General features: G+C 57.2%; 1 protein-coding gene across 1 annotated transcript; it reads left to right on the top strand.

Moving 5' to 3' along the window:
- The first annotated feature begins 2,851 nt into the window (after positions 1–2,851).
- GTF3C5 (general transcription factor IIIC subunit 5) lies at positions 2,852–20,999 on the top strand. Its single transcript, XM_065928177.1, has 11 exons — positions 2,852–3,236; positions 8,781–9,000; positions 10,205–10,403; positions 14,040–14,235; positions 15,011–15,115; positions 16,386–16,500; positions 16,942–17,022; positions 17,195–17,292; positions 18,309–18,391; positions 19,337–19,479; positions 20,300–20,999. Exons 1-11 carry the CDS (start codon positions 3,081–3,083, stop codon positions 20,458–20,460), a joined length of 1,557 nt encoding a protein of 518 aa, XP_065784249.1. The 5' UTR covers positions 2,852–3,080; the 3' UTR covers positions 20,461–20,999.
- The last annotated feature ends 2,593 nt before the right edge of the window (positions 21,000–23,592 follow it).

Here is a 23,592-nt window from a genome sequence, read left to right as displayed (position 1 = left end):
TAAAAATACACATCTCTTATTCAGACTCTCCTTTCTGACAAATTAAACCAACCGATGCTCACTGCTTGGTGAGCCTGGAATGAGAGCAAAGGACATGAGAAGTTTGAAGGGACATTTCATCTCAAGGTGAAACCGTTAGGTGTCGTTTCCAGGGCTCCCAAGAGCTGTGGCACCACACGCCTTTATGTTTCAACCCAGAAAGGAATTTAGTGAGAGGCCAAGTGGTAGACAAGAAGTGACTTATTAGGACACTTGTAAGGTTCACAAGTGGGCAGGCAAGCACCACACTGTCTCTGATGCTCAGGGGGTTACACTTCTATAATCAGAGGAATTACACTTCTATAATCAGAGGAAGAGAGGGGAGGAGGAGGAGACCTTTTCTGTCTTTCTTGAGTAGACATGTCTCTATCATCAATTCCTCCCTCAGATAGAGCAGGGCTGTTTACTCGTCCCTCCCAATACGGGCGGGCCGGGATTGTCATAGCACCTTGGAAAAATATTTTCGGGTCTCAGTACAATGAGGGTCTTTCATTTTGAGGAGTCACCTTCCCATAAATGATTGCTTTCTGTGTGCACAGAGCCTGTCTTGGGGGTCATTAAGTTGGTGACCCCACTGGGCATGTTGTAGGCCTTATTTATTTATTTATTTATTTGGTATTGTTTTGGGGGCATGGTGCAAAGAACATGTCTTATGGGTCAAAGAACATAAGAACATATTTTGGGGGGTTACTAACTTACTGAGCTCACGGGGAGGATGTAGGTCTCATACCACCATTGTTTTTGTTTGTTTGGGGACATGTCTTCTGCTTCTGTTGCATAGTTTTGTTGCTAAGCAAGTTAGCTGGATTTTGTCATTAAGATGGCCAATCTGACTCTGATGCTAAGTGATTTGTTTTGCTTCATGAGCGAAGTAAGCCCATATTGCTTCAGAATTTTCCCATTACTTTCTTGAGTGATCATTAGTCTTACTGTGGTCTTCCAAATCCCCCTGAAGTTCCCTATCTATAATTCCTTAATGGGGAATTCTATCCCTATCCAAGGCATGGGAAAGCGGAGTACTATCCTGCCCTCACAGCATAGGACCTTCTTTGGTAATAGAATAGGCAAGTTCCCACGGAACGAGGTAGGTCAGGGGCTGCAGTCCTCACGTCCACCCTCCTCTGGCTTGTCTGCCACGTTCTCTTGGTTGATTCCTGTGTTCTCAGAGGGGCCTTCCTTTCAAAGTCTTGGAGCTCCCAGCCAATGACACATATCTCACTTTTGGATTACACATTTTCTTTTAAAAACATATTTCCGTGGTATTTATTTGGCCTTCTTAAATCCATCTAGACTAAAAAGGTAGTCTTTTGACTCAGAAGTCACTTCAGAAACTTGGGGTATCCATATCCAAGGGGCCCCGTGCTCTGATTTTTATCTCCTTTAACATCCTCAAATCCAGTCCCTTCTTTCCATCCTCACTGCCACTCCCTTGGTCCCAAGCAGCATCCCTTGCCTGGATTACACAGCCTCTCTGTTAGTTTGGGCTTCCGTGATAGCTCAGTAGATAAAGAATCCGCTTGCAATGCAGGAGACCTCAGTTCCATTCCTGGGATGGGAAGATCCGCTGGGGAAGGGATAGGCTACCCACTTCAGTATTCTTGGGCTTCCCTCGTGGCTCTGCTGGTAAAGAATCTGCCGGCAATGCGGGAGACCTGAGTTTGATCCCGGGGTCAGGAAGATCCTCTGGAGAAGGGAAAGGCTACCCACACCAGTGTTCTGGCCTGGAGAACTCCATGGACTGATCACAAAGAGCTGGACACGACTGAGCGACTTTCACTTCGTTAGTTTATCTGAATCCACTTTTGCCTTTTTTGGTATATTCTCTACACAACAGCCACAGTCTTTTATATGCATAAGTCAGATTCTGGTACTCCCTGCATAAAACCCCTCAAGGGTTCTCCATCGCACTCAGAAAAAGTCAATCTGTTAGGTACATCCTTTTCAGGATCTGTCTGGCCTATGTCTACCTCTAACCCTTCATCTCCCCACCACACACTTTTCTCCCTATAGTTTCTGTCCTCGTAATTCTATAGAATGGCCCCTGGCCCCTTGGTTCGGGGTCTTCCACTGCTCACTTAACGCCTCATAACAGGCGTTAAATAACGCTTAAGAAACAAAGGACCGACGCCTGCATTCTGCCCCAGCCGGGGGTGAATGGGGGGCAGTTCCCGGTCTGCCCTGTGTGGAGGCGGACGAGCACTCAAGGCGCAATTCCCGGGAGCTCCCTGGCGATCCGGTGGCGATCTTAGACTTCTGGGCTTTCATCTGAACACTGCGATCCTGAAAGGCGCGCAGAAGCGCCAAAAAAAACCAACAAAAAACTCAAAGCACAATTCTCTCGCTCTCGCCATTTCCAGACTGAACTCCTCGTGGCCTCTGTCTTCGGAGGGCCAGCAGGAGTGGGGTAGGGGTGGGGAGTGGGGGGGGGTCCCAGCCCCTCAAGAAACCTCTTGAGGTGAGCGTCCGGAGACCAATTCATTACTGGGATCTACCGGCCAAAGACTTCACGCCGGAAGTCCGCCTCGAACCCGCCCCCGAGCTGTCAGTGGGAGGAATTCGAGGAAGGGGCGGGGTCCCGCTACGACTGGTTTGTTATTAGCGGAAAGGAAACCGGAAGGAGGGGGCCGGAACCTGGCTTCCTCTCGACTCCTCATTGGCTAAAAGACTGCGGGCCTCTCGGGTTCTCATTGGTTAAAGTCTCACTGGGCGTATCTTACAGGTCCTCCGGGTCCCTCGCGGGTTGGTTGATGAAATTGGCCTCTACCCCGCCCCTCGGGTGCTTCATCTTATTATCTTACACACAGTCGTGGGGTTCCGCGCGGTCGTTTGCCGCCGGGGCTTGGGCCTTCTCCTCAGCGGTGTCCTCCTCGAAGCCTTCGATACTCACGGAACTCAGGGATATAGACTACAAGAGAGCGGGGAGGGGACCCCGGAACGATTCCTTCGCGGAACCATTGAGACGAGGCTGCCAGGAGCGTGTGGAGGGGACGTTCCCCCTGCATCCCCCCCGCCCCCCGGTGGGCCTGACTGGACTGGCAGGGATGGCGGCGGGGGCGGCGGCAGACGCTCGGCCGGGCGCCGCCATCCCAGTGGAGCTGCGGCGCGAGAGGCGCATGGTGTGTGTGGAGTACCCGGGCGTGGTGCGCGACGTGTCCAAGATGCTGCGGACCCTGGGCGGCGAGGAAGGCGTCTCCCGGGTGAGGAGCGGGGAGTCCCCAGGGGAGCGCGGAGTCGCGGGACTGCGGCTGAGGGGCGAGACCACCCCGGGAAGGATCTGAGGTTGCCTTGGCAACGGAGCTCCAGTCGGTCTGGAGCGGCCAGGGGGCGGGGGTCTGCTTTTGGGGCTGCCGGGCGTAGACTGATTTCCTCTAGGATCTGAGGGAACAGGGCTTCCCTGGTGGCCCAGTGGCAAAGAATCCGCCTGCAGTGCAGGAGACGCGCCGTTCGAAGATCCTGGAGAAGGAAATGGCAGCCCACTCCTGTGTCCTTGCCTGGAAAGTCCCATGGACCAGAGGAGCCCGGCGGGCCGCAGGCCATGGGGGTCGCAAAGAGTCGGACCGACCAAGCGACACAACAGACCTACATGAGAAGGGGAGGAAGGATTATGTTATTAGAGTTAAAGAGTAGTAATGTATGTGTGTTAGTCCCTCAGTCATGTCCGACTCTTTGCGACCACGGACTGTAGCCCGCCAGCTTTCTCTTCTGTCCATGGAATTCTCCAGGCAAGAATACTTGAGTGAATTGCCATCCCTTCTCCAGAGAACTTCCCAACTCAGGGATCGAACCCTGGTCTCCTGCAGATTTGTTCTACACCAGCTATATTTCTAGGTTCTTTACCTACATTCGCATCGCATCAGAACCCTGCCGGGTAAGGAGTGTGGTTGTCCAGATTTTACAGGAAAACTGAAAAACAGCTTGTTCAAGTTCCCCCAGGAATCTGTGGAGCTGGGATGAATTCTTTACCTCGTGCAAAGCTGTATGTCAGTGACTTAAATGCACCAGGTCTTGAAGTGTCTCTATTTTAGAGAGTCCTTCCTTGACTGCCCTTACTAAAGTGGCTGCTAGCAGTTCAGCTACTAATTCCAATCTGAAGTTGTGTTTTAGAGTCTTTATTGTCTGTCTTGGACCCTTGGTTCTTTTTTTTTTGGACCGTTGGTTCTGAGATGATCAGCTTTTGTGGGTCCTGATCTCTCTTGATCACTCTTGTAATCTGAACATCCCTAATTGTGCCTGCTTCCAAAATACTGTTTGAATGCATGATTGAATCTTCACAACCATCTAGTGATGAACTCACAGTTCAGTTCAGTTGCTCAGTTGTGTCCGACTCTTTGTTAACCACACAGTCAAACACTTTGGCATAATCAATAAAGCAGAAGTAGATGTTTTTTCTGGAACTCCCCTGCTTTTTCGATGATCCACTGAATGGTGGTAATTTGATCTCTGGTTCCTCTGCCTTTTCTAAAACCAGCTTGAACATCTGGGAGTTCATGGTTCATGTACTGTTGAAGCTTGGCTTGGAGAATTTTGAGCATTACTTTACTAGCGTGTGAGATGAGTGCAATTGTGCGGTAGTTTGAGCATTCTTTAGCATTGCCTTTCTTAGGGATTGGAATGAAAACTGACCTTTTCCAGTCCTGTAGCCACTGCTGAGTTTTCCAAATTTGCTGGCATATTGAGTGCAGCACTTTCATAGCATCATCTTTTAGAATTTGAAATAGCTCAACTGGAATTTCATCACCTTCACTAGCTTTGTTTGTAGTGATGCTTCCTAAGGCCCACTTGACTTCCCACTCCAGGATGTCTGACTCTAGGTGAGTGGTCACACCATCGTGATTATCTGGGTCGTGAAGATCTTTTTTGTATGGTTCTTCTGTGTATTCTTGCCACCTCTTCTTAGTATCTTCTGCTTCTGTTAGGTCCATACCATTTCTGTCTTTTATTGTGCCCGTCTTTGCATGAAATGTTCCCTTGGTATCTTTAATTTTCTTGAAGAGATCTCTAGTCTTTCCCATTCTATTGTTTTCCTGTATTTCTTTGCATTGATCGCTGAGGAAGGCTTTCTTATCTCTCCTTGCTATTCTTTGCAACTCTGCATTCAAATGGGTATATCTTTCCTTTTCTCCTTTGCTTTTCACTTCTCTTCTTTTCACAGCTATTTGTAAGGCCTTCTCAGACAGCCACTTTGCTTTTTTGCATTTCTTTTTCTTGGGGATGGTCTTGATCCCTGTCTCCTGTACAGTGTCACGAACCTCTGTCCATAATTCTTCAGGCACTCTATCAGATCTGATGCTTTGAATCTGCTTTTCACTTCCACTGTATAATTGTAAGGGATTTGATTTAGGTCATACCTGAATGGTCTAGTGGTTTTCCCTAGTTTCTTCATTTTAAGTCTGAGTTTGGCAATAACGAGTTCATGATCTAAGCTACAGTCAGCTTCTGGTCTTGTTTTTGCTGACTGTATAGAGTTTCTCCATCTTTGGCTACAAAGAATATAATCAGTCGATTTTGGTGTTGACCATCTGGTGATGTCCAAGTGTAGAGTCTTCTCTTGTGTTGTTGGAAGAGGGTGTTTGCTATGACCAGTGCGTTCTCTTGGCAAAACTCTATTAGCCTTTTCCCTGCTTCATTCTGTACTCCAAGGCCAAATTTGCCTGTTACTCCAGGTATCTTTTGACTTGGATGGTTTGCCCTGGAAAGGAACAGAGATCATTCTGTCATTTTTGAGATTGCATCCAATTACTGCATTTTGGACTCTTTTGTGGACTCTGATGGCTACTCCATTTCTTCTAAGGGATTCTTGCCCACAGTAGTAGATATAATGGTCATCTGAGTTAAGCTCACCCATTCCAGTCCATTTTAGTTCTCTGATTCCTAAAGCGTTGACGTTCACTCTTACCGTCTCCTGTTTGACCACTTCCAATTTGCCTTGATTCATGGACCAACATTCCAGGTTCCTATGCAGTATTGTTCTTTACAGCTTCGGAGTTTACTTCCATCACCAGTCACATCCACAACTGGGTGTTGTTTTTGCTTTGGCTCCGTCTTCTCATTCTTTCTGAAGTTATTTCTCCACTGATCTCCAGTAGCATATTGGACACCTACCGACCTGTGGAATTTATCTTTCAGTGTCCTAACTTTTTGCTTTTTCATACTGTTCATATTGCGGTGTTGGAGAAGACTCTTGAGAGTCCCTTGGACTGCAAGGAGATCTAACCAGTCCATCCTAAAGGAGATTGGTCCTAAGTGTTCATTGGAAGGACTGATGTTGAAGCTGAAACTCCAATACTTTGGCCACCTGATGCAAACAGGGTCTTTGAAAAGACCCTAATGCTGGGAAAGATTGAAGGCGGGAGGAGAAGGGGGCAACAGAGGATGAGATGGTTGGATGGCATCACTGACTGAATGGACGTGAGTTTGGGTGAACTCTGGGCGTTGGTGATGGACAGGGAGACCTGGCGTGCTGTGGTCCATGGGGTCCCAAAGAGTCGGACACGACTGAGCAACTGAACTGAACTGAACTGTTCATGGGGTTCTCAAGGCAAAAATACTGAAGTGGTTTGCCATTCCCTTCTCCAGTGGACCACATTTTGTCAGAATTCTCCTCCATGACCTGTCCGTCTTGGATGGCCTCCACAGCATGGGTCATAGTTTCATTGAGTTAGACAAGGCTATGGTCCATGTGATCAGATTGGTTAGTTTTCTGTGATTGTGGTTTTCAGTCTGTCTGCCCTCTGATGGAGAAGGATAAGAGGCTTATGGAAGCTTCCTGATGGGAGAGACTGACTGAGGGGGAGACTGGGTCTTGTTCTGATGGGCGGGGCCATGCTCAGTAAATCTTTAGTCCAATTTTCTGTTGATGGATGAAGTTGTGTTCCCTCCCTGTTATTTATCTGGGGCCAAACTATGGTGGAGGTAATGAAGATAATGGCGACCTCCTTCAAAAGGTCCCGCGCACGCACTGCCACACTCAGCGCCCCCGACCCTGCAGCAGCCCACCGCCGACCCACGCCTCCGCCAGAGGCTCCTGGACGCTCCCGGGCAAGTCTGGGTCAGTCTCTTGTGGGGTCGCTGCTCTTTTCTCCAGGGTCCTGGTGCACACAAGTTTCTGTTTGTGCCTCCAAGAGTCTGTTTCCCAGACCTGTGTAAGTTCTGGCAGCTCTGTGGTGGGTTAATGGCGGCCTCCTCCAAGAGGGCTTCTGCCACACCCAGGTCTGCTGCACCCAGAGCTCCTGGCCCTGCGGCAGCCACTGCTGACCCGGACCTCCTCAGGAGACACTCAAACGCAGTTCTGTGAGTTAGGTACCATTATTATTCCCGTTTTTTAGGTAAAGACACAGGAAGAAAAGTTGGGTCAAACAAGCCCCTATATAGTACAGTGGGAATTTAAACACATACATGCCTCCCTCTGAAGTCTGAACTCTTAATTCTGCTTCCTCATCCTTTATGAATATGAAAAGCCTGAACGTGTCATTAGCACAGGAGGCTCGTAGAGGCCCAGTCACTCACATCTTGTTCTTTTACCCTTACTGACTTTACTGTGGCTTTGACAGGATCCGTACTCCTGCTAACCCCAGGGATGTTTGTACCCAGGTACAGGGTGAGCCCTTTGGGGAAGAGACTGGTCACGCATTCATTCCATTCCTGTTTCTTGTGCACCCACTCTGTGCCAGGCCCACATCTAGGGTCATTCTTGGCACAGCAGTCTAATAGACCTATTCCCTGATGATAGGGGCTCTTTTTAACCTCCTTTCCCTAGACGCTTCCTGAACGCCTGCTGAGGGCCAGGCTGTGTCCTGGGTGTTGGGCACCAGCAGGTAGGTGGCCTTGGCCTAGGGGACATTGTCGGTGCTTTCACATGCACACAGCTGACACTGTTCCCTCTTAGCCCGTGTGGGACAGGTATTCCTGTATGGATGACACAGCTAGAGTGTTTACCATGGTTTAGGTGTCAGGCTAAGCACCTTACATGTATGTTCATTTAGTCATCGTAAGAATCTGAGGAGTAGATACTCCTATTACCATTTTAAGGAGAAGGAACCAAGGCCTGGAAAGGAGAAGTCACACGAGTCAGGGCCAAAGTGCTTGTTATTGATTTCGTCTCCTTTGGACCTAGAAACATTTGTAAATGAGGTTGAATACTCAGATCTTTTGGGGTGAGTAGTTCCTAACCCTAGACAAGTCATGCAGTTCCCACCCAGACTCTGCATGGCGGACGCAGGGGTAACACCTCCACGAAGTGCTGCCGGAAGAATGGCGGTTCCCTGCACTGACCAGGCTTTGCTTAACTGGCAGTTATTGTCTCCAACTTTGCTGCTTTACAACCTTTTAGAAGAAAGAAGGTGTTAGTCACACAGTTGTGTCCAACTCTGTGCGACCCCATGGACTGTAACCCACCAGACTTCTCTGTCCATGGGATGCTCCAGACAAGATTACTGGAGTGGTAGCCATGCCCTTCTCTAGGGGACCTTCCCGACTCAGGAAGGAAGCCTGGTCTCGCACATTGCAGGCAGCCTCTTCACCATCTGAGCCACCAGGGAAGCTTTAGAAAGGACGAGGCTGTCCTCATGTTCTCTACCAGATAAAAGCTGAGATCCTTGGGTTTGGAAATGAGTCTTTTAGGAACTAAGAGCCCAGAACACAAAACAGAAGAAGCCTCCGGAGTCCCCATCGGGCCTTCACTGAGGGAGGAGCTGATCGCTCAGCTGGCCTCCACGTCATCGTCTCCTTTGGCCTCACCGCAGATCTACGCAGATGCCACCAAGAGGCTGGAGCTTTACTTCCGGCCGAAGGACCCCTACTGCCACCCCGTGTGTGCCAACCGCTTCAGCACCAACAGCCTGCTGCTCCGGATCAAGCGGAAGACCAGGCGACAGAGCGGGGCACTGGGGCCTGAGGCTCGCCCTTGGGTCACGTACGACATAGAGAGCCTTGGAGTCGTCTCCACTGTCTTCAAATTTCAAGGTAACTGAGAGGTGATTCTTCCTGCCTGGGTTATTTCCGGGCCTGTGTCCCTCGTGCCTGCAGGGGCTGTGTGGATCATCCACCCGTGAAGGGGGTCAGACTGTGCCCAGGCCTGAGGGTGGGGGGAGAGCATGGGCCCCATCCAGGAGGCAGGCTGCCTTCACTCCAGCCAGCAGCTCCCTATGGACCTGGGCTCTTGGCCACTGGAGTCCTCTGAGAAATCTCATGTTTAAAACCATTTTGTGGGGCCAAAGGGAAAGGTCCACAGGCCTCCAATTTTCAACCCCATCCTCTCCCTCGTATTTGGGGACCCTTGACTGCTGCTGGTCTTGTCTGCCGTCTGAATCCTTCCCAAATCACCTCTCCCCCTCAGGACCTCATGTCCTTTGACCTCTTAGCCAACTAGATGTCTCCCGCGGGGTCCTCACAGGGGTGCGGCGTGGAGTAAGGAGGGGAGTCATGCCTGCCTGAGCCTCCCTGGGTCTGCTTGTCTGCCAGTGGGGGCTCTGAGTCCCTTAGGCCCCCATGGGGATTCGGGAGATGATGCTGTGTAGAGAGCTGATTCACGTGCTTGGGAAGCACTTGGCAAATAACTAACAAGTCTGGAGCGTGTCTATAGTAGCACCTGCAGTTCTAAGATAGAAACTGAGGAAACAAAAGACTGAAACAAAGACTGGAAACGAAGAATAGAAAGTGTACAAAGACTCACACAGGTCTTGGGAGCCCCACTCGTTGGGTGTTTTGAACGTCCATCGCTGGTGGAATGTGTCTTCACCAGAGAGGGCTATCGTTCCCAGGACGGGGCTCTCCCCATGATGCGTTTTTCCTCTCTAACTGAGCCGGCAGTTCCTGCTCAGTGTGTGTCCCGGACCGGCAGCATCAGCCTGACCTGGGGCTCGTGAGAGGTGCGGCGTCTCAACGCTGCACGGTGCGGCACGCGCATTCCCAACCTGGACTCCATCCTCAGGGTCATGTAACCCCCTGCCCCCCAAACAGCATCTCTCCAGGTGACTCGGAGCGCCCGGGGCCGAGCTCCCAGAAGCGATTCAAGGCGGGGGTGGTTTCAACTCCTGCCACTCTTGCCCAGCGGCCTCTCTCGTAAGGCCCCCTCACCGCCCGCAAGCAGACGTGGGCCTTGTGTGGCAGCTGCCAGAGCCTGGGCGGTGTTAGAGGGCGTCCGCCATCCATCTGCCTCCCTCCCCAGGGATGTCCGACTTCCAGTACCTGGCGGTGCACACGGAGGCGGACGGCAGGCAGGTGTCCATGTACGACAAGGTGCTCATGCTCAAGCCCCAGAAGGAGAGCTTCTTCCACCAGGACCTGCCGCTCTACGTCCCCCCGCCCATCTTCTCCCGGCTGGACACGCCGGTGGAGTACTACTACCGCCCAGAGACGCAGCACCGGTGAGTGCCTCCCTTGGCCGCTGCTGCGCGGCAGCGGGATTCAGGGCGAGGGCCCTGTGCTCAGAGGGCTGGACGCTGCCACTCACGGGCCCGGGGGCCAGGGCAGCCGGCTTTGCTCAGGCCCATGACCCCAGTGCCTCTCACAGCAGAGCAGGTGGTGACCAGGGGAGTCAGGAACCTGCCCTAGTCCCTGCGTCTCACCCAGAGTCCTTGCTCAGGGCTGTCCCCACACCATGGAATGTCAGTCAAGATGTCGCCCCATCTTGAGGGCCCATCGCCAAAGGTGTGTACCTGGAAGTAGGGAGAGACAGACCCCTCCTAGCCGGGAGCACCAAGAACGAGGTTGGTTGACTTTTTTGGAGAGCGATCTGGCAGAGTTTGTCACAGTCTTCTTTTATTTTAAGTTTGGCCATACCAGAGGCTTAGGGGATCTTAGTTCCCTGACCAGGGATCGAACCCGTGTTCCTTGTAGTAGAAGCACATAGTCCTAACCACTGGACCACCAGGGAATTCCCCTGCTGTGGCGTTAAATGTTCTTTCCAGTCGACCAAGTGGTTCCTCCTGTAGGAATTTATCCCATAGTGATTTCTACCTCGGTGCTCGAAGATAATACACTGATAAGAGCGTTTCCTGGCTGGCTGTGGCAGGAAGCTGGGAGAACCTGGTGTGGTGGGAGAGCCCGGGCTGGCGGGGCCTGGGCCTGTGATCCCACAAAAGCCCCAACCTCCTGCTCCCGCCTCTCCACCTGATAGCAATAGTAATAGTCCCCGTGTCTCTGCATCGTTAGAGAGCTGCATGATGGAAGCTCTTGGGAATACTCAGAACAGTGAGTGCCCGCAGAGCGTGAGACAGTGGATAAGCAGGTGGCGACCAGTCCATGAACAGGGGCCATGCAGTTAATTAAATGACGGCCTGTCTGTGCCAGGGAAGACCACGCTGCCTTGACCAGAGCCGGCTCCGTGGGCCGAGGTGGCTCGTGACCAGAGAACCGCGCCAGAGCAGACTGCATGCTATAAAAACAGACTGAGTTTGAGAACAGAAGCCTGGGAGAACCGGGAAGGTGGGGCCAGGCAGTCATCTCTGGAGGGGCGGGCGTACGAGCACCTTCTCCCTCATCAAGGATTTCCAGCAACGAGCACTGCCCGCCTGGCGGGGCCCAGGCCTCCCCGTGGAGCCAGGCTCGGAGGGAACACGACAGGCGGCTCTGTGGGGGCTCAGCTGGGGAGCCAGCAGACCACGTGGGGTGAATGAGTGGGCGGCAGGGGCCAGTGGGCAGGCGTGTGTCTTAAAGGGTACAGGTGGGGAGTGGGCTGCTGTGGACCGTGAGTGGGGCATAGGGAGCACTCCTGGGGGCCGTGACCTCTGAAACAGCCGGGCAGGTGAAGATCCGGGGAGGGAGGACGTGTCAGACCCGGGTGCTGCTGGCCACTGCAGAGGACTGGTCTAGGGGCATCGTCCCCGAAGCCGAGAGACTGGTGGCTGAGGGTCCCACAGACCCCGCGGAGGAGCTTAGATTCTGCCCTGAAGAGAAAGAGGAATGGTTTTCTTCCTTTAAAAAATGCATTCTGTGGAGTTCCAAAAGGAGAGGGGCGGTGTCTGGACCCCCCACCCACGTCACCAGCTTCAGCCATTAGCAGCCTTCCGCTGCTGGCTTCCTTTCCCCCTCCGCCACCCTGGCCTCACAGAACCAAGTCGGGATGCATCTCTGACGGAAAGGACTAAGGTAGCCACAGCACCGTCCGCAGAATGAGCCAGCGTAACAGCGTCCTCAGCGTCATCCCAGCCCAGGCCTCTCTGCTGCCCCGTTGTCTCCAAGGTGACTCGAGAGCCAGGCAAGAGTCGCCATCTCTCAGGCCTGTTGAGTCCATTATCCCACCCCGCTGGCTGGTGGCATTGGAGTCACTTCTCTGTCCCCTGGGGCCAGCAGATAGCCGTCCCCCTGCCTCTGGGAGGGGGACTAGGGTGGAAAGTCAGCTACCCTGGGACCCATGGGCCCTGTTTTTCTCCTGTGTGTTTTATCGATTTTCTGGCACATGGAAAGAGTCTGCCTTTTCTCCCAGGGCTGCTATCGATTTTTCTGCTCTGCTGACCTTCCTGGGTACCGAGCACTGGCCGAGGAGGCCTGGCGTCCGCCTCACTGGCCTGCCCTGATCCAGGGAGGTTCACCTTCCTAGATGACCCGTGGACTCCTGACGGGGTCCCTCCTCCTTGAGGCAGTTGAGGTGGGGGAGACAGCCAGGCGGGGGGCTTCTTCTTGCAGCTGCCGCCTGGCCCGGGGGGGCCGCCAGGGGTTTTCCTGCTCGGGTGTCTGGGGCTTCAGGGAGGTGTCTTTGAAAACTGGACAACATTTGGGGGGTTTCAGATGGAATCACGCTTTTGAAAAAAGGCACAGGTTTGATCCCATCTTTGTAATTCTATTTCCCAATGTGAAAAGTCACTTTGTTGTTCTTTGTAAATATGCAAATGATGTGTACTCATGGAAAACTAACGTGAAATGGAAAGAGATTTAAAAGGGAATAATCCCCTGTGTGACATCCAGGATGCACTTTAAAAAGTACTTCAAAATGATTCAGTGGGTTGGGGTGGGGCCTGGATGGTGTGGAAGTGGCCATGTGATGGCAGTTGTGGGAGATGATGGGGGCATCTGGGGGTCCCCGGGGCTGCTTCCCTGCTTCAGCGAGGCCGTACGCGCCGACTCCCACCACAGAGGAAGGTGCTCCGAGCCTCCTGGGAGGTGTTGGCCCTGTGTGTTCCGTGCTCATAAAGGCAGGCCCAGCACAGTTGCTGGCGACAGAGTGCTTTTCTCTTTTTTAATTTGTTTGTTTCCAGTTGAAGGATAATTGCCTTACAGTACTGCATTGTTTTCTGCTGTAGAAACAGAGTCCTTTTTAAACACTTGTTTTATTTTTGGCCATACCACGTGGTTTGCGGGATCTTAGTTCCTGAGCAGAGAGGGAACCTGTGTCCCCGCAGTGGAAGGAGAGTCCTGTTAGCCTCTGTGCTCTGTGACGAGACCGTTCAGCAGTATCCGTCCTCCCTTCACTGCAGTATCGTTGAGATGCTTCCTAGTCAGGGACTCGGGCTCCATCGCAGGAGGCTGGACAGCGGTCGGTGCCACCGCCACCCACCCCACCTCTCCCTGCCCAGCCTACCTGGGCTGGGATCCCAGTTCTGTCTCCTTGAGCTCTGGCCCAACAGGTCTTCAACCCCTGTGGGCTCAGGAACTTGTGGAAGTTGGGTCCTTCATTATGGGAAGATGGAAGGACCGTTTCGAGGGTTAGATGAGCAAGCTGGGACGTCAGTAAGCCTAGCTGACAGAGGCTCCGTGGTTCCTGTGTGGCCACACCTCCGCTGACTCCCCGCTCCCTGCCTGAGGACGCTGGGCTGCTCCCAGCTTCTCGCTGGCTGGACGGAGCCGTGACAACTCAATGTGGGTGTGAGCTCACCAGCCTCTGGGACTTGAGGCCCAGCTTCAGAGCCTCCCCAAGCTCTCAGACTCGCTGCCCCTTCTCCCGCAGCCGGCACCGAGGTCCTTCCCTCGCCCAGGTTTCAGTGGAAGCACCCAGACGTGGTCCGCCAGTGTACAGCCAGGCCCATGCCTGGCGCTCCTGCCCTCACCCCTCTCTCTACCCCTAGGGAAGGCTACAACAATCCCGCCATCTCGGGCGAGAACCTGATCGGCCTGAGCAGGGCCCGGCGCCCCCACAACGCCATCTTTGTCAACTTTGAGGGGGACGAGGTGCCCGAGCGGCCGATGGAGGCCGCGGTCCAGACGTGGAAGAAGGTCTGCACCAACCCCGTGGACCACAGAGTGGAGGAGGAGCTGAGGAAGGTGCGCCCGCCCATTTACCCGCGGGCCCCCTCGGCCGCCCCCTTTACCCACAGGGCCCCATGCTGGTCTCAGACTCGCTTATTAACTCACGGGAACCACTACCTCCAGATGCCACGTCTAAAGCTCTGCCCGTGTACGCCCTGCCTTCCCAAGGCTGAAAGTGTTCTTCAGCCTCCTCCGAGGTCCTCTTGGGGTCAGCGTGGTCCAGGCGTGACTGCAACCTGGAGTTCTGGGGTCCCAGAAACTTCCTTCCTCCAGTCATTGACCCGGGTACATCAGCTGGGGCACCTGCTGCGTGCCAGGCCTGGCCCTTCCTCCCCATTAGAGTCGGCTGGCTGGGCGGCCCCGGGAGGAGGCAGCCTTCCGCCTGGCCCAAGTCACTGGGTCAGGGGACGTAGGGCCACTCTCCGAGCCCCACCCCCCCATCCTCTGCACGCAGCCCAGCCTACTCGTGGCTCGGGGCCATTCCTGCCCTGGCCCGTCCCCCTCACGGCCCTGCTCTGGCACCTTTGGTCCTCTGCCTCCCCTGTTACCCTCTGAGCTGCCAAAGGACAGGGACGGTGCCCCGCGTGGTCCTTCCAGGACACCCGGGCCCAGCTGCCCTGGACACGAGCTGGGTGCACAGGCCACTTCCGAGGGAGGGATGAGCCAGCGCACAGCGGCTCTTGGAGGCGGCTCCCTGCCAGCTGCCCCTCTGGGGCCAGACCCTGCGGGGGCCCTGGGGCCAGTGGGCAAGCTGCCTACCCTCCTCTCAGCCTTGGCTTTGACCCTCCAGCTGTTTGACATTCGTCCCATCTGGTCACGCAACGCCCTCAAGGCCAACATCAGCGTCCACCCTGACAAGCTCAAGATCTTGCTGCCCTTCGTGGCCTATTACATGGTAAGGGTCTGGCCGCCGCCTCCTGGGTTCCTGCCAGGGTCGTCCTGATCCCGGCACCCGCTGGGTGGCTCGTTACCGCCCCTGCAGAGGCCCTGCCCGGCCTCTCTGGTCACGCGTCAGCCACATTGGGGTGACTGGGATTCAAGACTGATCATGTGACTTGCAAGTAAAGGGACTGTGTGTTTTTTAATGGCCTTGAGCCGAGAGCTTTCCAGGACCAGGGGCTGGGGTAAGTGCTGTGCGCACAGCCTCCTTTCTCCTCTGCGGGCGCGGCAGCAGGGGCGTTGCTCTGGTGAGGATGGTAGGCTTGGCCTGGGGGCTTGAGTGCCAGCGTCCCGCGGCCAGCACGCAGCAGAGCTCCTGGGGCCCCGCCACACTGCCGCCTGCATCCACCTTTTCTCCCAGGGCGAGTCCCTTCAGTGCTCAGCAGATGTGCCTTGAACTGGGCCCAGGAGGACACAGAGGTGGGGGTGTCATTGTCGAGATTCCCCAAGGGGATACAAGGAGGCGCTCCTGCCGGCCAGGGGTTGAACGTGGGGCCCTGGGGGGGACAGGCAAACGGTGTGACTGTGATGGCAGGCAGGGTGGGGGGGCGCGGGGGTGGGCGGCACCAGACGGGCTCGTCCCTCCTGGGCCTAGACCCAGCCTCACGAAGCTGCCTTTCAGCCTTGGTTCTCTGGACAGAGGACCACCAGAGCTCTTGTGGGGCCAGAGCCTCCTCCGTCAGCATGGTTGTGACGGTTGTCAAGCTCTTCCTCTGTGCCAGGCACTGTGCCAAGGGCTCCAGGGCCTCCGTCTCCTTTGTTGTTGCTGTTCAGTCGCTCAGTCGTGTCCGGCTGTTTGCAGCCCCACAGGCCACAGCACGCCAGGCTTCCCTGGCCTTCATCTCCTCCATGAGTTTGCTTAAACTCATGTCCATTGAGTCGGTGATGCCATCCAACCATCTCAGCCTCTGTCTTCTCCTTCTCCTCCTGCCCTCAGTCTTTCCCAGCATCAGGGTCTTTTCCAGTGAGTCGGCTTTTCTCATCAGGTGACCAAAGTATTGGAGCTTCAGCTTTAATACTCCTTTAATCCTCCCCAAAATGCCCTCTGACAGGAAGACCAAGGTTTGGAAGGGTCGAGTGACCCATCCCAGGTGACAGAGTCACATGTGCACGCTTGGGGGGCAAGGGTTGCAGAGCCCCAGCTGGGCAGCCCCCAGGCCTGCATCTCAGGGGAGCCGAGGATCGGCCGGAAACTCACCTCGCACCCCCACCCTTTCTGTCTCCAGATAACAGGCCCCTGGAGAAGCCTGTGGATTCGATTTGGATTTGACCCCCGAAAACGCCCAGAGGCCAAGATTTATCAAGTGCTTGACTTCCGAATCCGATGTGGAATGAAATACGGTAAACAGTCACTGAAACCTTGGCTTTCCTTTTCCCTTCCTAGCTTCGCGTTTGCAGCATTCTCTCGGGTAATGAGAGTAGGTCCGCACGGAGAGAAGTGCCTTCCGCCCTCGGCAGGCCTGTTGGAGGCGGGCTAGCGCAGCCCAGGCCCCGAGCTCCCGTCCTGGCCCCGTGGTGCCGCTCTAGTGGTCCTTCTGTTCTTCCACAGTTACTTGCGGCTCCTGCCGTGCAGGCCAGGCGTCCGGTCAGTGTCCGTCCCCCGCCTGCGGTGAGTCCCCCGCACACCAAGCACCGAGACACGGCGGCTCCTGTCTCTCCAGCTCGGGGGCCGCTGTCCCTCTCTCAGGAGCCGCCCCTGGGAGCCCCGGTGCACCTGTGGTGCAGGCCGCGCTGTCAGGGGCTCTGCACCCCCTAGCCTGACGCGCCCGCCCTCTCCGGCAGGTTACGCCCCCAGCGACATGCCCGTCAAGGCCAAGCGCAGCACCTACAACTACAGCCTCCCCATCACCGTCAAAAAGACCAGTAAGGGCCTCGGGCTCCCTTGCAGAGCAGGCGCCGGGAAAGAGGGGCATCCAGGCTGCGGGAGGGGCAGGGGCCTCCCGAAGGCCAGCGCGCCCCAGAGTGGGAGGGGGCGGTCGGGGGGCGGGAGAAATACCCCCCTGTATTCCAGACCCCTGCCGTGATCCCCTCGCAGCCAGCCAGCTCGTCACCATGCATGACCTGAAGCAAGGCCTGGGCCCCTCAGGGTCGGCCAGCGCACAGAAGTCGAGTCCCAACAAGTACAAGCTCAAGGTGGGTGTCGGCAGGCTGCCTGCCTGGGTGAGAGTGAGGGGTGGGTGGAGCGGCGGCCCCTCCCCTGGGCAGGCCGGGCTCTGCTGCCCACGCTGAGACTCACCTGTGACGCGGGGAGGCTCTGACGGAGGCTGCCCGGTCCTTCCGGTCCCTTCACCCAACTCCCACCTCCCAGCACAGCCTCCAAACACAACTCAGGATGCGAGCCCCTGGGGGCGGGGGTGTTGACCACCGGGGCACGTCCGTCTCCGGGAGGGTCCTCAAACACCAGCAGCCGCATGCACTGCCCTCTGAGTCGGGCCCTGAGGCCCCTGTGACCCCCCGGGAAGGGTGAGACGGAGGGCTGTGAGCCCTGAGCCACAGCAGACCACCTGCACCCAGCCGTGGGCTGGACGAGGGCTGCCCTCCCAGGCTCGGGCCTCCTTAGCACAGCCACCCAGCAGACGCAGCGACGTCCCAAGGCCTGACGTGAGCTGCTGCAGGCCTGGGGAGGAGTCCCCGGCCACAGAGGGCTGGGGCCAGCTATCTGCCGCAGCACCCGTCTCCTCTCTGCTCAGGGTGGGAGGCCGCATCCTCGCCCGAGCGGCCGTCCACCTCCGGGGCCTCATTTTAGGCTGCAGTCCCCACCTCTGGAACTGGTCTGCCGCTCTTCCTAAGATGACCAGTTAGGAGAAGGGAGGAGGCCTCCCTTCAGAGGCGCCGAGGCAGAGCCCAGCCCCAGTGGGGCCTCCCCACCGGATGTGCCTAGTGGTCCTGGGGGCAGCTCGAGGGTCCTGGGGTCCTGGCTGCTTCCACCCCATCCACGCTGGGGGGTCACAGCTCATGTCCTCCCGGCCTCTGGCCCGTCCGCCCACCTGAATCCAGAGAGGAGAGCCAAGCCTGCCAGGTCTCATGGCTGGCACAGGCCGCTGCCCTGGGAGAGGGCCCGGGGAGCCGCCCACTGTGGGGTCTCCAGTGCCGTCCTCCCCCGGGACGCTCCCCTGACCTTCCCGGCTCGTCTCGGCCCTTCTTTCCAGGACTCGGTCTACATCTTCCAGGAGGGCGCCTTGCCGCCGTACCGACAGATGTTCTACCAGTTCTGTGACCTGAACGTGGAGGAGTACGTGCCTGCGGGGCACCGAGGCGGGGACTGGGGGGCTCGGGCGCAGAGCAGAAAACCCCAGGGACCGGAGGGTGTCCTGCCTCTTCCCTTTCACGTCCGCCGTGACCCCTCGGGAGGGCCGGCCCCGGGGAGCGAGTGCTGCCGGCCCTCCTCTGGCCGGGCTCACACGGCACACAGCAGCGGCTTTCTGGGGGCCATGGGCCACCCTGCCCCTAGCAGCCAGCCATCCTGGGCGCAGAGCATGGCACTGGGCTGGGGTCTTTGTCTTCCTCCTATGTGGCCCGCACGGGGGTTCCTGACATGATTCCCGGTCCCCAGAGCTGACAGAACCCCAGACTCATTTAACCCAGCTGTTCGCAGTGATGTTTAGAAAGCTGGGGGAGGGGTACTGGGCTGGAGGGGCAGCTTACCCCAGGTTGGAGTCCGGAATGGCTTTCAAGGGTGCCCTTTGTGACCACACTTGTCCACGGGGCAGCGCTGAGTGCTGTTTTTCTGAGCACAACGCCAGCTCTGCCAAAACTGCTTACTGGCACCTGTGAGCAGAGACCCCCGACGCCCACCCCGGACCTTTGAGCAGAGAAACCCCCCCAACCCCAGACCTTTGAGCAGAGACCCACATCCTGGACCTTTGAGCAGAGACCCCTCCCCCAGAATTTTTTACAGAGACCCCCCCCAACCCCAGACCTTTGTGCAGACCCCCACCTCGGACCTTTGAGCAGAGACCCACCCCCGACCTTTGAACAGAGACCGCCCCTCCAGCCTTTGAGCATAGATACCCCCTTTGAGCAGAGACCCCCCCCCCACCTTTAAGCAGAGACAACCCCGACCTTTGAGCAGAGACCCCCCCCACCTTTGAGCAGAGATGCCCCCCAACCTTTGAGCAGAGACCCCCCCCAGCCTTTGAGCAGAGACCCAGCCCCGACCCTTGTCTCCGACACCCAGGCTGCAGAGAATCATTCACCGCAACGACGGGGCGGAGAGCTCGTGCACTGAGCGTGACGGCTGGTGCCTCCCCAAGACCACAGACGAGCTGAGGGACACCATGTCCCTCATGATCCGGCAGACCATCCGCTCCAAGAGGCCTGGTGAGAGCCGCTTGCCCCACGTGCGTGGGCCTCCCTGGGGCTGAAGCAGGCATCCCTCAAGGACCTGCTCCCCAGGAAACCTTATCCAGGGGAGCCTCCTGCCCTGACGAGGGTGGGAGCCAGGAGCCAGCACCCCACCCTACACCCGGCAGCCCCCTGAGGTGCTCAGCCCTGGGGGTCCAGGCAGGAACCGGGCCCAGAAGAGTGGGGCTGGGGCTGCCCTCGGGGCTGCCACTTCACGCCTGGACATCACCCTGCGTCCTGCGGCTGCATGTGGGCAGGTCGCTCCTGTCTCTCCTGGGGGGCGGGGGCCCTGTCGCTATGTGCTGCCCACCCTCCCCTGGGCGTGGGGAGGGAGCGAGCCCTGTGCTGGCCCACAGCTCTGACGGAGCTGGGGAAGAGTAAGGGAAAGGACCCCTCTCTGGGGCTCCTTCCAGACTCGGGGTGGGGGTGTCCCAGACCACCGACCCCCACAGAGCTGACAGGAGCCGGGGCGCTCAGCCTCCCCCAGGACGCCAGCCCCTCTGAGCTCCCAGTCAAGGAAAGCCAGCCTGGGCCCACTCCTGCGGGGTCCCCTGGACTCCCGAGCTGCCCGGGGCTGCTCCGGGAAGGTTCCTAAGGCCCTGGGCATCAGTGTTGCTCTGAGGGGCTGGTTAGACCAGTCCGGGCGCAGCAGCGCCGTACTTCCTGGAGCAGCTTCAGAGCTGGAGCCCCAGCCCCTGAATTTGTAGACAGGCCCCCGGGGCTGAGACCAGGGACGGCCAGTGCGGGGCCACCCGGGGCCAGCGTCGGGACACAGCCGCCTGCTCTCTGGGCCCAGCCCTCTTCTCCAGCCCGACCAAAGTGGACAGTGGGAAGGAACAGCTGACTGGCGAGTCCGGGGAAGACGAGGAGGAGGACGAGGAGGAGGAGGAGGAGGAGTTCAAGCCGTCCGATGGGAGCGAGAATGAGATGGAGACGGAGATCCTGGACTACGTGTAACGCGGCCCTGGGCCCTCGGTCGGGCCCCCACCCAGGCCCACTGAGGGGCCAGGACGCGGCAGGGACCCCAGCGCCGCCTGCAGCAGCCAGCACGGCCCTAGGCGGCCCGTCTGAGGAGGGCAGTGGGGTGCGCTGCCCCTGGTCCCGCCCAGGCTGCCCCGTGGCCCTGAGTACCTGCGTCCAGCCTCGGGCGCCCAGCCCCGCCCCTGGCTGAGCCCAGTGGGAGCTGAGGTGGGGATGGTGCAGCTGGGGAGGGGCCGGCCCGGCTGCGGCTCAGACTGGAGGTGAGGGCGGGGCGGGGACCCTGATCCAGATTACAGTGTCGAAGACTGTCCTCAGGTTTAGACCCCATCCGTTGGGGTGACCTGGCGAAGGGCAGGCCCAGCTGGAACTGCCCTCATTAAAGACGTTTCCCCAAGGAGTCTGGGTGTCTCCGTTTGGGTGTCAGAACCCGAGAGGGGTTTTCTCTGGCCTCGGGGCTTGGGCTCCAGCCGGACGTCATTTGTCCCTTCAGTTGCTCGTCAGCGACCCGATGCTGGTGATGCTGGGAGGGCTGAGAACAGGCCGGGCGCCCCTCGGTGGGTGGGCCAGGTGAGAGCCGCCTCGGAGGGTGCTCCAGCCACGCGCTCACCCTTTCGTGTTCCACAAGGACGTGTTGCGGAGGGGTTCCCGGGGACGATGCCGTCGTCTCAGCACTGTCTGGTGGGAAACTAGAGGGCAAGCAGGTCCCTGGGTGGGGCCGAACCTACGCTCCTGGGGCGCACACCCCACATGCTGCCCCAGCCAGAGGGGAGCCCATCAGCCTGCCTCAGCCAGAAGGCCAGAAGCAGCTGTTCCGAAGGGCAGGCCAGGCCTGCCCATGCCTCAGCTCTGCAAGGCTTTCCCTCAGGCCGCCGGTCCCGGCTGGCGGATCTCAGCCGAGACTCGTCCCACCTCTCCTGAGCCATGCTGCTAAGCTCAGACCTCAGTGGAGAGGGTCTGGGTTCTGGCCCCCCGCCCGGAAACCGCCTCAGTTCCTGTGCAGAGCTGAGAAAGGCATGCCTGAGGCAGGCAAGCACCCTGCCTCTGCAGCTCAGCCCCACGGTTCCCAGAGCCTGCCTACCGTGTGCCAGCCTGCGTGGCCTTGCCAGGTCCTCGACAAGTGTTCAGCGATTCTCAGCTTAGAAGCCTACATGCCTGCACCACCACCACCACCCCCTTTAAAGAAGCGTTTTGTTTATGGAAAAGAGCAAACATACACAAAAATACTGCATATTGTATAAAAAATCCCGTTTACCTTCTACCAAACCTGTTGCATCTACTCCTGATTTAAAAAACCGCACTTGCTAGTTTAGCTGTGCCGTGTCTTTTTTGTGGCACGTGGCTTCTTTTGGTTGCAGCATGCAGGATATTTAGTTGGTGGCATGCAGGGTCTGACTTTCTGGCCAGGGGTTGAACCCTGGGCCCCCTGCATCGGGAGCATGGAATCAGCCACTGGACCACCAGGGAAATCCCTGTCCGTGTTTCTGTTCTATTTCGTATTTGTGTTTTGCTGGAACTGCTTTAAGGAAATCCGGTACTTCAGTGTATGTTTCTAACACATCAAGGCTTGTTTTAAAAACACAGTGATGCTGTCATCACACCTAACAAATTAACAGCAATTCAGCTTCAGATGGGCCCGTGCAGTTGGGAGGCTCCAATGTCTGCTGGGCCCCTTCAGAGACACGAGCACTGATTGACCAGCAGGTTGGGTTGTGGTCACCCTCATCCCCCGGCCTCATTTCTGGCCCTAGTGATGACCAGGGAGACGTTTTTAGCTTTGCGATGGTTTGTTTCAATCAATCGTAGTCTTGCTCTTTGCTGCCCAGCTCGTCTCATCTCTGCCCTGAGAACAGCCCCAGGCTGGCTGCTGTGTCCTTTGACATACCATCTGGTCTTCCCAGCCTTCTTGCTTCTGGGCACCGTGATGACCCAGGCTCCTCCACCTCACTTCCGGTCTCAGGCCCAGCCCACCGCTTGCTCTCGGGTGCCCCCCCTTCCTTGGTTTCTACTGCCACTGAACTTCCTCCAGCACAGGAGGCTTCCCCTCCCCCATATTCAGAGTCACTTCCTTTAGAGCAGATTCTTAGAACTGGAGGGGCTGGGCAAAGGTGTGAACCAACAAGTGCATGTTCCTGTCACTGCCAGCATCCCTCAAACCTCTGCAGCCCCGCCTAGCCTACACTGTTCCTTCTTCCCAGCATCCTAACTCCTGGCTCCCACCTGCAGCCACCCACCCCTCCCACATTTCTCCAGCCTCTCCACTCACTCTGCATCACAGAAGATCTGGGTGCTGGAAATGATAGGCGGACAGGCAGTTTGACCAACTGTGTTTCTGCAGGTCTCTGTGGGTCTTGGCCACAGGCTGGTGGCCCCAGAGTCTTTGCTTGGGCCCTCTGTGGCTGGAAAGGCTGGCCCTCCTTTTCCTTGGGGAAAACCTCCAGGCTGGACCGGAGTCTCGTTCCTGCCTGCCAGCACTGTGCTACTGAAAGCCGGGTGACGACCTGGTGCTGCTTCAGTCCCCACCCCCACCTCACACCAGTATAGACACCCAGAGCACCCTAGGTACCAGCAGGGGACCACACCAGCCGCTCGGTAGCCCATGGCCAGCTCTGTCCCAGAAGTCAGGCCCAAACCCTGTAAATGGCCTCTGCTGAACTGCAGTCAGGGCATGGGGACAAAGCGAGCCCATTTCCCCGAGGGCAAAAGCAAGTCCTTTGTCAGGGCACTGCGCGCCCAGCCAAGCTCCAGTCCTTGAGCCCCTGCCCTCCCCGCCGCACTGCCATCTGCCTGGGCTCCCAGGGAGGAGTCATCTGCACAGGTGCCCTATGGGGACAAGGTCACGCGGGAGCAGCGGACCCTGGGAAAGACAGACCATCCCTGCATGTGTGCGTGTGGTGTGTGTCTGCATGTGACCCTGGCCCAGCCCGAGCCCCGCTGGAAGCAGCAGCTGTCCCCTGGCCCCAGGTACGCCACCTGGAGTGCGGCCAGCCCGGAGGAAGGACCAATGACAGGAGGAGGGGAAGGGTCCCTCCACAGGCAGCTCTGGCTGGCTCCAGCCCCATAAATACCCGCAGGCTCCGAGGGCAGGTGTCACAGAGGCAGCCGCACACC

The sequence above is a fragment of the Muntiacus reevesi genome, chromosome 3 (genome assembly GCF_963930625.1).
Source record: "Muntiacus reevesi chromosome 3, mMunRee1.1, whole genome shotgun sequence".
Classification (NCBI taxonomy): Eukaryota; Metazoa; Chordata; class Mammalia; order Artiodactyla; family Cervidae; genus Muntiacus; species Muntiacus reevesi.
Note: the sequence above shows the minus strand (reverse complement) of the source record. Positions and strands in the feature narration are given on the sequence as shown.

Coding starts and splice junctions, on each gene's coding strand:
- GTF3C5 (XM_065928177.1), top strand. CDS start 3,081: ATGGCGGCGGGGGCGGCGGCAGACGCTCGGCCGGGCGCCGCCATCCCA. Junction 17,293..18,308: donor CCAACAAGTACAAGCTCAAG/GTGGGTGTCGGC, acceptor CCTTCTTTCCAG/GACTCGGTCTACATCTTCCA. Junction 18,392..19,336: donor TGTGACCTGAACGTGGAGGA/GTACGTGCCTGC, acceptor TCCGACACCCAG/GCTGCAGAGAATCATTCACC.